General features: G+C 49.6%; 6 protein-coding genes across 6 annotated transcripts; 3 read left to right on the forward strand and 3 right to left on the reverse strand.

The window, feature by feature from the left end:
* Positions 1-125: 125 nt before the first annotated feature.
* GCG54_00011119 (Berberine bridge enzyme-like 23) lies at positions 126-1,680 on the reverse strand (the record flags this gene model as incomplete). The annotated part of the gene is made up of 3 exons (XM_045411028.1): positions 126-593; positions 645-1,179; positions 1,247-1,680. The coding sequence occupies 3 exons, from the start codon at positions 1,678-1,680 to the stop codon at positions 126-128; spliced, it is 1,437 nt and encodes a 478-aa protein (XP_045268086.1).
* Positions 1,681-2,425: 745 nt separating this feature from the next.
* On the reverse strand, positions 2,426-3,611 carry GCG54_00011120 (Aflatoxin B1 aldehyde reductase member 3; the record flags this gene model as incomplete). Its single annotated transcript, XM_045411029.1, has 3 exons — positions 2,426-3,040; positions 3,127-3,225; positions 3,294-3,611. The coding sequence occupies 3 exons, from the start codon at positions 3,609-3,611 to the stop codon at positions 2,426-2,428; spliced, it is 1,032 nt and encodes a 343-aa protein (XP_045268087.1).
* Positions 3,612-4,276: 665 nt separating this feature from the next.
* Positions 4,277-5,952, reverse strand: GCG54_00011121 (Vegetative incompatibility protein HET-E-1; the record flags this gene model as incomplete). The annotated part of the gene is made up of 2 exons (XM_045411030.1): positions 4,277-4,863; positions 4,926-5,952. 2 exons carry the CDS (start codon positions 5,950-5,952, stop codon positions 4,277-4,279), a joined length of 1,614 nt encoding a protein of 537 aa, XP_045268088.1.
* A 663-nt stretch (positions 5,953-6,615) lies between these two features.
* GCG54_00011122 (uncharacterized protein) lies at positions 6,616-7,594 on the forward strand (the record flags this gene model as incomplete). The annotated part of the gene is made up of 3 exons (XM_045411031.1): positions 6,616-7,024; positions 7,087-7,204; positions 7,294-7,594. The coding sequence occupies 3 exons, from the start codon at positions 6,616-6,618 to the stop codon at positions 7,592-7,594; spliced, it is 828 nt and encodes a 275-aa protein (XP_045268089.1).
* A 560-nt stretch (positions 7,595-8,154) lies between these two features.
* GCG54_00011123 (uncharacterized protein) lies at positions 8,155-9,259 on the forward strand (the record flags this gene model as incomplete). The annotated part of the gene is made up of 2 exons (XM_045411032.1): positions 8,155-8,380; positions 8,436-9,259. The coding sequence occupies 2 exons, from the start codon at positions 8,155-8,157 to the stop codon at positions 9,257-9,259; spliced, it is 1,050 nt and encodes a 349-aa protein (XP_045268090.1).
* A 525-nt stretch (positions 9,260-9,784) lies between these two features.
* GCG54_00011124 (uncharacterized protein) lies at positions 9,785-11,815 on the forward strand (the record flags this gene model as incomplete). Its single annotated transcript, XM_045411033.1, has 4 exons — positions 9,785-9,881; positions 9,938-10,653; positions 10,701-11,087; positions 11,138-11,815. 4 exons carry the CDS (start codon positions 9,785-9,787, stop codon positions 11,813-11,815), a joined length of 1,878 nt encoding a protein of 625 aa, XP_045268091.1.
* Between the last annotated feature and the right edge of the window lie 103 nt (positions 11,816-11,918).

Consider the following 11,918-nt stretch of genomic DNA (forward strand, 5'->3'; position numbering starts at 1 on the left):
CATGTTGTATTTGCAAGTGGAATCAAAACGCCATCGACATTTGGGGGCCAAAAAGGGAAATGAATGGTGTGGCACTGTCCGAGGATGCGGATGATCTTGATTGCTACACCTGATGATGTAGAATACTACTCTGCAGGCTTTATAGACTGGTTGTCTCTGAACACATTTGTGGGATCATAATCTTCCTTGATCCATTCGAGCCTTCTAAGGTTGCTCCCATAGTAAAGCTTTGGCGCTTCGTCCCCGGATATCTGAGAGTCGGGGTAGTTTGCGTACATGCCCCACTGTCCACTCTGAAGTCCGCTTGTAATGCTCTGCCGGAATCCCTGCAGGAGTGCAAAACCAGTCGATGGATAAGTCTGGCTTTGAGAGACACTGTCCTTGAGCTGAAAGAGAAGCATCTTGTCTCTGTGAGCATAGGCTGCGTCGATCGGTTTCGAAATAGCGGAGAGGTCACCTCCGTGAAGGTTCATGTGGATGTACCAGGAGCGGCTGACAGAAAATCCTGATTTATCAATCGCGTTGACTAGAGATTGAAAGTTTGGCTTTGATAATGCGGGAGTTGTGAGGCTCGAAGCGTACGAGTTATCATGCTAGTCAAGTCAATTACTGATGAAACCCGTGGGTCCTAGAAATCATCTCACCTCGTTGTAGCTGCCGGTAGTAATGTCGATATCTGTAACACCAGCATAGTGCTTGATGAATTCGATCCAGCCGACTGTCTTGGAACTGGAAACCTTCACTCCCAATTTCGTCAACAAGGGCTGGATTGCCGTCTTGAAAGCCGCATCGTCCCCGACGAAACCACCGTTGAGATAGCACCCATCGTTGTTGAAGCTCACAGATAAGGTAAGCTCTGCTGGCATCCTTTTGGCAAATTCCTGTGCATCCAGAAGTTGTTGGGGAAGCTTTTGCGTGTCCCATGCGACGTCGATGTCGAAGTACGTCATCTTCTCCGGCGCGACAAATGTGTTCAGTTCAAGCTCGACAACGATGACCATCGATGAACCGGCGCCACGAATGCCCCAGAACAAATTTGGTCTTTCGGTCGCGGAGCAGCGTGTGATAGTGCCATTGGCGAGGACAACGGTTGCTGCCTTTATCCAATCCATAGCGAAGCCATACTTTCGAGAGACCATGCCGTGACCTCCATGTAGAGCGTGACCTCCAATACCGACACTGAGTTTACGTATAAGTCTACCTGTACACGAAGCCATGCAGAGAATCAAAAATCAGGGTGACTTACGCTGGACATGTGCCATGAGAGATAGCTCTCTTTCCATTATTGTAAAGCTCAGTCGCGACGTGGCCCAACCTAGCTCCGGCTTGGACTTTAGCAGTACCGTCACTTGCAACGGTTACCGAATACATGCGGTCCATATTGATCACCAGGTGGCCATCCTCTCCGCCAAAGCCGGAAGACGTGTAGCTATGTCCGCCGCTCTTAGCATTGACATGGACTCCATACTTGACCCCGCAGGATACCGCCAAAGATACTTGCGCAACTGTTGTAGGGACCGCAACAAGAATCGGCTTGACGGGAATGCGTAGATTGTAAGGGGTGAGGGAGGAGCCAATGGGAACGGAAGCAGTCTGAAGACAGGCTGTCAGATCCTCTAACGTAGTGGCGGCGATCGCAAGGGATGCGTGGAGCACGAAGAATAATGATAAGACGTGCATTTTCATCATAAGTAGGTTGCCAGTTGAATAAACCGCCTACCTTAGGATGCGTTCAGTGTTGAAAGCCTGAGAAAGTTCAACAGGAAACCCTTTTATGGTAACTGACTGCAACTACACAGATGCGGTACGCGAGCTCGCTGACCTTCTGATATTTTCATTAGGCCAGTCAATCTCATAGACGTCGGGCAAAAGATTTTCTCCGCCACTCTACCAACCACAAGGATCAGGCGATGGCTGCAGTGGCTTCAACCCACTGTCAGCATTGTTTTCGTCTGGCGCCTACTCTTCCCAGGACAGCTGAACCTGCGGAAAACAATCCTTCCGCTCTTTTATTTACCATGCATGTTGACTACCCCTGCACGTCAGCTCGTGTATGCGTGTCTCACCATCCATTTACCCGGCTGAGGTGCGAACTTGCTCCCCACTTACTTCTGCATTACTGGGCTGTTGCCAAAGTACTCGATGGGATTATGCCATTTTGAGGTAGGTGGCGTTACCTCATTGATGTGTAGATAAAATACTAACAGTCCCCTCCCATTGAATTGCCGAGGACTGTTGTATTTGATCCCGAAACATATATCAACATCCGCATGCTTAGATGCTTTGCTTTCTAAACATTTTAGCTCGAGAGGCGGCGTGGTAGAGCAACGGTAGGACAGCGATTTGTTCAATCGTTTGTCATTGGTATGTCAGAAACTTTTCTCATGAACATAGTACTCAATTTCTCATTCGGTGCCCATTTGTCCTAGTTAATGTAGCTGTCTTCTCTTTCACCTCGGAGATCTTCCCAAAGGGCCTCGATAGCAGCAACAATGGTGTCTGGGAGTGGGCCGTTTCCAATTGCCTTGATGTTACTATTGCCAAAGTCAGAATTAGATGACAACAGCCTCCGGATCTGCAATATCGAAGCATACCTCTCAATTTGAGATTCCTTGCTGGCCCCCAAGATGATGCCGTCACCTTGCCCAAGTGCCGAATGATAATAGGCCCACCGCAAAGCCGCTTCGATAGACGTGATCCCAACGTCTTTGATAGCGGCATTCAGCTTCCGCTGGGCATTATGTAGCGACTCTTTATCCCACAAGGCTGACATGTACTTGGCAATGCGGCCATCGCCACTGAATCGCGTTCCTTCCGTAGAGCCGTATGTAAGGCTTCCGGAGAGAAATCCCGCAGCAATGACTCTGAAAGCGTTGAAGACGATGCTATGCTCACGAAGAATGGGAAGCAAATGCTTTTCCATGCCTCGGCTGATAAGCGAGTACTCGCCTTGGTAGACTGTAGGTTTTACAAATCCATGCTTATCGCACACCTCGATGAAGGCAGTCAATTGACAGGCAGTGAAGTTGGAAACTCCGAGCTACATTTAGGAGGCGGATTGTCAGCTGAGCCCAAATTTGGAAATTGAGCTTGATATTGAGGCCCATAGATAGTAATGTAACTTACCTGAGCGAACTTTCCCTGTTTGTGAAGTTCATCAAGAGCTGAGGCCTGTTCTTCGATGGGTGTTTGCGAATCAGGGAAATGAATATGGAGAGTATTGATCTGCTATCGATTTTAGACTCTTGACTCTAAAACGCAGCTAATAGCATCGAAAGTTCGGGTTTTCATACCTTTGGAATATTCAACCGCCGAAGGCTGTCGCTGACACTCTGTTTAATATTTTGTCTCGACAGCTCCCCCCTATGATCAGCCGACATTGCAAGAATCTTGGTGTCCACCTGAAAGCCTTGCTGAGTAGCCTTGGTTTCCCCAATCAATTCCTCCGATCTACCCTGAGCCTCGGCCGGGTACCGACCTGCCGTATCCAGCACATGGACATGGCGTTCTTTCAGGAGATCCAGACACGACTGCACCTGCTCGGCATTGGTAAATTTGTCACCAAAGCTCGCAGTGCCGAAGATTAGCTGCGGAGTTGAGGCTGGAGACATGCTTATGGATTGCTCTCCGTTGCCGAATGGAAGTGTAATGAAAAAGCAGTACGGCCGAAACTGGTGGAGAATGTTTGGGGACCATGTCAGACATATGTATCAATTATCCCCCCCAGCTGTGCACGCAGCTTATGTAACGTCGGGCCGAAATTCGCAATTGTCCCAACTCGCCTTGTCACGGTTTGGGTAAGAATGCCTCATAGGGCTTATGGCTGTGGATGATGACGTATTCAGATTCAAGTAAGAACTAAGTTAAGGTTAGGTCCACGTTCCATGACGACCCACAAGAAGATACCCGTATGCTACTTTGACAGACAAAGCTCAATGTGATTTCCAACGGTCGCTACCGTTGGAAGCTTAGGCGGCATGAAGGAATGCCTCGAAATCCTTCTGAGCCCGATTTGGTAAGTCGTATCGGCTGGTAGTCCACAACGTGAGGTCATGGCCTTGACTGTGCCCAACTGCATTCCCTTACTGCTCGATTGCAGGACGAAACCCAGGAACCTAAGAATAAGGGAGATATGGGCAGAAGAAAAAAGGCAATCTTGACGGTGAGTGTCTTGACGTGTAGTCACGGTCAGTGTTGCTTGATTGAGACCTTTCTTCCACCTGAAAGGTTTGTTGTAGATATGCTTTTCGTCTAACTGTATTTTAACTTTCCATCTCTAGACATGCAGCGGTGTGTCTGACCAAGGCAGAATGTCAACCTCAGATATGTGATCGAAGCTATCTACGAGCATCAAAAACTCCCACTTCGGAGGGTTGGTTTCCACTGCCTGTACTGAGAGACGGACGCCATACTCAGTCCTTGGAATAAGGGCGAAGGCAGAATGTTGCCTGGGAATTGGCGACCTCCTCAAAGCGTGAAACATTGCTTGATGGCTCATGTCTCTGCCATGGAGCCTCAAATTGATGATATCTAGAGACATCTGATAAGGACCGTACTCGACAAGAGTGTACGTGAGGTAGTCTTCGTCAAGGGGACCGAAGAACACAAACATGAACTCCATGATTTGAGCCGGAATGTTATCAATGGGGTCCTCGACCTTCACTTCTATGAGCATGGATCCACGTGGACCATCGCGCCCAGTCATGAATACTCCAGTCTCATCGTCCCAGTCAGCCCAAGGCCAACATCGGATAACCCTGACTCCCGGCGGCCAGTAAAATCGTAGTTCTCTGTAGCGATCCAGAGGGCTCCACATGGAAAGACCATTGAGAATGTAGGCGTTGGGGCAGTATCGATCGACGTCTAGACGCTTGGTTCGCTTGTTCATTCTGACGAGTGACAGGGGTTTTGTCTGACGAATAGACCTGAATCAACCTTTTTCAGCATGACGCCCAAGTCATCGTCAAAGAACATGTTCCGAATGCTGGTAGATTGCCCGTGAGTGCGAGCAACAGGAAGAACATATGAGTAATTTCCCTTACGTCGCGTCCACACCAGCTGAAGCCTGCATGTTATTTTGATGCCGGCATTCGTGACGGTAACATCGCCCTCTGTCTGCCGCTTCAAAGCTGTGATTTTGAGCTTTGATCCGACGAGGGGGTCTCTTATGGCGAACTCGCTCGGGGACTCCGCAAATATGCCGCAAGTAATATTATTGTGATCTTGCCATGTGCGGCGGACAACGGGGACATACTCCCACGCAAATATGGATAGGTCGTTCGTGGTTTTGATGATTTCTTGTTGAAGTCGCAGAAAGGCTTTCTTCCCCTCTCCGTACAGCATTGGCATGTTGACTCCAAACATTCCAAGTAAGCAGTATGCTAAGTCCTCCTGTCTGGTCGTCTCTCTCCCAGATGCCCATGACATTCTCTCAGCCACACTGAAGTCGTTCAGATCCTGAGACATGGATAGAATGTCCTGGTTGATGGATGTTATTTCGGAAAGCAACTTCGCCATGCCAGCTTTCTCTCCAATGCGTAGCCAGTTTTGAGAAAAGAATTGGACTTCTCGCGGGGCTATCAGCTCCTGCAGTGTCCAGCCGCGTTTGAACCAGCGCTGTTCTTTTAATGCCTCGTCGCCGGCGCCATCGCGAAGATCCGAAAGATAGACATAACAGACGGCGGCATCTTCGTACCATTTGTACATCGAGTTGATGGCCTCGGAAAGTTCCGTACTGTTGGTCTTGTCGATGCAGCAGGTGTCAACCCAGGCGTACCGGTAACCGTCAGCAGCACCGAGCTCGCATGTTTGTCTGATTTTCTGAAAACCCTTCATCTCGTTCCTTATACTAGGCTTGTCCCAACCATAAAAAGTGACTTCTTCATCCTCCCAAGTATGCGAGAGAATAACATAAGGCTCGATGGATGCGCCAAAGCGCTCAACGATATCCATCGTTTCCGTATCAATCAGTCTCATAGCTGGACGCTCAGTCACCAAGGACCAGATGCGTCAGGTGCGGCTGTCCTTGAATTGAAGGAATGTATGGTGGCAAAGATCATTAGGTTGATAGCTGCGTTTCAAATCAAGTTGGACTTTCAGGGGGATACCGGGAGAGGAAGCTTGAGGTCGATGAAACTTTCCAACCGCAAACTGACGAAGCGGGGTTTCCACAAGATGCTGTTGGCGCCTGGCATGATTCGGTCTTTACGTCGGCCAGCGCGGCAATCTGCACAACTTCCAACGACCAATTACATGTTCCATAACCCAACCCACCTTCGCATCAATGTCAGCAATTTTCTCTCTATGGGCTCCTGCTATTGTACTGCGTTACAACAGTTTTCCTTCTAACGGGGACAATCGATTCTGTTGGGTCGGACATAAACGTATCGACGTTTCACGGTTTCTTTCTACTCTACCAGTCTTTCTCTCGCATGTATCCAGAGACTGCTGCCTAATGTTGCCATGACGACTGGAGATATCTATTTGCTTCGGGCGCCCCTGTTTTTGCGGCAAAGCTAGATCACTTCACTAAGCTAATTTGCAGTATAAGATGCCGACCTCTACACGTAATTGTACGATTAGATAAAACAAACATCTGCGTCTTCTTGTCCGAAAATGATTTATCCAAAGGTTGGCCCTGTTTTCTTATTCACCGGGACTATTGTCACGTTTATTGCGACACTGGTGCACGGGATTACCCCCATACCTTCTTTGCTCGCGAGCACCGGGAAATGCAAACCGCATACATGGGCTAATCCAACAACCCTTGGCCAACCTGCCGTTACAATCTCCAAGCCATGCCCAACTCACACGACGATTCACGGTATCAGAGGAGGTGATACCCAGCCCGGGGAGATCAACTGTCGCTCTTTGGGTGACACATACGAGAAAGTCGGCCCTGAAACATGCCAGGAGCTTGCAGACGACTTCGGAATCTCACTTGAGAAGTTTCTTTTCTTGAATCCGTCTATGGACCGCGACTGCAAGCACATACTCCCATGTGCAACGTACTGCACTGCTGGATGTGAGTAAACATATATTATATGTATTCACGAACTACGACAATGCTCAACGATTCTATCGCAGTTATCGAACCCGAAAGAGCGTGGGACGGGATTTGCGGCCCGTCGCGTCCGGGCGTCACCTGCGTTGGTACAAACGGGCAATGCTGCAACTCGGAGACTTGGAGATGCGGCGAGAGAGAGTGAGTGACTCGTCCTGCTGCTCCAATTACAAGCGATCAAAGCATTTCGTCAAGATTTGCCGTAGCTAATGGATTTACACAATATTCAGCATTGACTGTGCGCCTGGTACTTGCTGGGAAGGCATCTGCTGGGGCCATAAAGTGTACACCACAGATGGAACCTGTGGGTATGCAAATGGGAATCGCAAGTGCGCTGGCAAACAAGGAACGTGTTGCAGCATCTACGGTCGCTGTGGAAGATACGATGATTTCTGCGGTGCAGGAATCTGCCAGTCAGGGGACTGCGAAAGCCAGCAACCACATCTTGATGTACTCCTCATGAGCAGCCAGGTTTGCAAGCCTGGAGAGGCATCCTCGATGAAGCTTAACCAAGATATCCTCGGAGACTAGCTTTCCATCAATTCAACGCAAATCCTGATCTTTCCGGAGAATGCCCTCGTCAATCGTTAATTCAAACTCAAGTCTCCCAATGGAAACTTACAAATGCCATCCATTGCTAGATTGACAAATGTGGGGCGCCGTGCCATGCGTGCGATCACCACAAAATTCAAATGAGGGGTAATGAAGGCAACAGCAAGAACCCCGCTGTTGTGAGAAGCTTGAAGTCTGTCACACACTCCCCTTGAGAGTCAGCCAATATGAGTTTCAACAGAATTAAGCTTAAATCGACGAGCGATCGTTCGAGAAACGCTCATGGTGAAAGGAAAACCCAATGAATATTGACGGCTTGGGTGGGGATGAGGGGACATGGTAGCTTCTGTGCAGCTAAGTGGCTAAACAAATATCCGGAGGGCGCTTTACTCACGATTAGAAATCCATACAGACGTCATAGAAGACGGCTACGTAACTCACACGCAAACGACGCCAGCTATATCACCATTTTGAACATCTTAGGGATACGAGACGGAACGTTCAACCCAGCATTTTCCAACACCAAACCACCAACAACAATGCCAGCCAAAATTTTCCTCACGGGAGCCACGGGCTACATCGGCGGCGACGCCCTCTACCAGCTGTACCAGAAGCACTCAGACTTTGAGTATGCACTTCTTATTCGGACTGAAGAAAAAGCAAAGAAGGTGCAAGAAAAGTTTCCGAAAGCCAGAATTGTCATCGGGGGACTTGATGATTCCGAGATTCTGGAGCGTGAGGCAGCATGGGCTGACATCGTAATCCGTGAGTTTCACCTTGTTCCGAGATCCTAGCCAGCAACCCACTAATCCAATCCCAGACACTGCCGATTCGTCGGATCACTCAGGCGCGGCGAAGGCTATCGCAAAAGGCCTTGTGTCTGGTCACTCGCCATCCAGGCCTGGATTCTGGCTGCACACGGGCGGCACGGGTATCCTCACCTATTTCGACTCCGAAGTCAAGAAGACGTATGGAGAGCATGACGACAAGGTCTTTAACGACTATGATGGTGTCGATGAGGTCGTAAACCTGCCAGCCGCCGCTTTCCACCGCAATGTGGACGAGATCGTCCTCAACACCGGCATCAAACACGCCGACTCCGTCAAGACTGCCATTGTCTGCCCGCCCACTATTTACGGCGAGGGGCGTGGCCCAGTGTCGGGGCGTGGTCGTCAGGTGTACGAACTGGCTACTTTCGTGCTCAAAGAGGGATACAGCCCCCGCATCGGCAAGGGACTTGCGCGGTGGAACAACGTCCACGTCCACGACCTAAGCGTAGTGTTCGAGTTGCTGGTTGAGGTCGCGCTCGATCCATCTCGCAAGGATGACAAGGAGATTTGGGGAGCACACGGTTACTTCTTCACTGAGAATGGCGAGCACGTCTGGGGTGATCTGGCAACGCTAGTCGGAAAGGAAGCCCACAAGCAGGGTTTCATCAAGGGAGGAGAGCCGGAGGTGCGGGGTCTGTCTTACGACGAGGCAGTTAAGTCATCTGCTGGATTTGAGGCAGCGAGCTGGGGCCTGAACTCTCGAGCTGCCGCCATCCGAGCTAAGAAGGTTCTTGGATGGAAGCCACAGGAAAAGAGTCTCCAAGATGAAGTGCCTACTATTGTCAAGTCCGAGGCGACTAGGCTGAAGCTCTAGACGAGAAAATCATGGGGTATGATTATTACTCATAGTATCGGCATATTTTCTAAATTTTGCCTCCCGTTCGAATGTTTCCATTGCGATCGGCTAGTCCCATCTAAGAGCCGAACCTCATAGAAGTTGAATGACAAGCTCTCTTGATGACATGATTATGCTCCCGAGTCTCATTTGCTTTTCTCATTGCCATCAATGGGTACCTGACATGATAGTTTTGTATGGCAAGAGTCTGGCGTTTGAAACCGAGACATGCTCCGAGTAATTCTGTCCAAGTACGGCTGGATTCGAGTTATGATTGGCCACGAGTGAAGCCTTTGTATAATGGGTAAAGCGGTGTGTTGGTGCCATGCAGGATCTATCCATGGATCAGAGAATGGGGTGGCTGAGGTCAGCATCCAACATGCCAGGTACAGCTCACGCCTAATTATTGGGCACACATGCTTTCATGTCTTCTCCCCGCGCCCAGTTATATATCCACCAACTTCTCAACGACGGAGTGATTGTGATCCACATGAGTTTTCAACCATGGCAAACGAATTCAACGCGTCCTACTTCTGTTTTACCCAGGCCCGCTGCAGACTTTGCCAGTTCCCTGTGCACAAAGGCGACGTGATTATAGCAGGTACGTGGCTAGCTGCTGTACTGAGCTCGAATGCTAATGGCGAAATACTTACCTAGCTGTCGAGGAAGGCTTCGCTACCGAGTTCAAACTGCCACACTTCGGAGACTTCTGGGACCGAGGGCTTCATATCAAATTTCACACTTGCTTCCTCAAGAAGTGTAGGGTTCGTGAACAGGCGACCGTGTGCTATCATGTTGATTGCTATCGTAATCGCTTGTACTCAATTACGCCGATATTCCTGGCAGCAACTGAGTTCTCCTTCACCCCTTTTCCCGACGAGGAACGGCGACGGGCTGAATTCAACCGGCAGATTCTTGCTTGCAAGTTGGAGCAGATGGACTTTGGGACCCAAAGTCTTCCATACGAGTTGTGGTTGATTGTTGCCCGGCATCTAGTCCGGTGGTGCGCTCTCCATATGTCGGAGTGTCAGGTGCGTACAGCTGATAAAGTTGGCGATTCTGTCCTTGACTTGAATCAATCTGTGTTCGCATCCTACCTAAAGATCGATGGTCGATACTACATAAAGAGACTGCAAAACACACCAGAGTCAAGAAGTGGCAGTGGATGCTGCCTTCTACTACCGACTCGAGACTCAAGAGAGAAGGACATGAATATTTTCGTCGCAGAGAATCATGTCGGAATTCGTCGACTGGCTTTTGTTTCAACAAAAAATCTGGAGGAATGGTGTCGCAACCAACTTGGCGTACCCGGCGCCTGGTGGAAAAACATTTCTCAGGGAGTTATGCCCTCTGCTATCACCATCAACGGCGATGTTCGTACGCACTGTGAACTCTTCAGTCACATATTAACCGATCACAGGGTTTAAAAGTGAGAAGCATCGAGAGCAGCCAAATGCTAGACTCGGCTGTGGTCGGCTGGCCGACCCCTCTGTCATCACCTCCACTCGTCGTCAAACTAGCGACATTGGAACAACCCCGTGATCTTCCAGATGGGCTTCGCATGGACTTCTTCGATTGCAACGCACCTGATACGGTCGGATACTCGGTGGCGCTCAAGGGACGCGCAATCGCTGGGGTCGTTTCCCACAAAAAAGGTGAAGCAGACGTCCAAAGCGTGTACGAGAAAGCCTGTCCCACGAACTGCTACTGGCAGTTTATGCCTATGAATGAAGGGGAGTATCTCACCGATATTTGCAGGCTAGCCACGCCGCCGTCTGCGACGAGACAGGACGTTACTGGAATGACTGTGAGGGGAATGCCCTTTCTTTACCACTAAGACTGACCAGTACATTCTAGTTCACAACCAATCGTGACCGGACTGTCTTCTTCGGTGTCTACGGAATAAACGACGGGAAATATAAACGCGTTTGGAAACTCTCACATGACCCGTGTCGACTATATTACAATGATCGTGACGGCTTCTTCGGCCGAAGCTTTGTCGATTTCGTTAGTGTTCACCAGACCAGCGGCCATCCGGCAGAGCTCAGCCAAGAGAATCTACCTGCTCCCGTGGTTTCTATCTCGAACTTTCCACGAACTATCCCAAACACACTTCGCTTTTACTCCTCATGCTCTATGCTGGACTTGACCGAGGTTCAAACTTGTGGCTTTGGGACTGGCTCGCATCGAGAAATCTTAGGAATGCTTCTTCGCTATGCAGACGGCCACCGCGAATGTGTCGGCTTTTTCCGTCACGACATGATTCTAGAGAGGATATCGGTTGGAGAGACGGATAGTTTATATCTCTGTGTCAAACAGACCGAGAAGAATGATCCCTATGCATATGTTGCGGTGGTGACATGTGAGGCACCAGAAGATCAACCAACGGCTCACTGGCTTCAGGTCACTCAATCTGGCATCTTGGAATGGTGGCACTCCCCTGAGGGTGTTGCTTTGTATTACAAAGGTCATCGTGTGGGTGTAGTGTACCCTGGTTTCAAAAGCTTTGACGAAGGTCTCCACCAGCCAGAATGATTATGATAACAGAACGTGTAAGCTATTTCCATGTGCAGGTTATGCCTGTCGCATGTTTGCTATCAACTGTACAACAAAAGCCCCGTGCCATCGGCCCTTCGCG

This window comes from Colletotrichum gloeosporioides (assembly GCF_011800055.1).
Source record: "Colletotrichum gloeosporioides strain Lc1 chromosome Unknown consensus_17, whole genome shotgun sequence".
In the NCBI taxonomy this organism is placed as follows: domain Eukaryota; kingdom Fungi; phylum Ascomycota; class Sordariomycetes; order Glomerellales; family Glomerellaceae; genus Colletotrichum; species Colletotrichum gloeosporioides.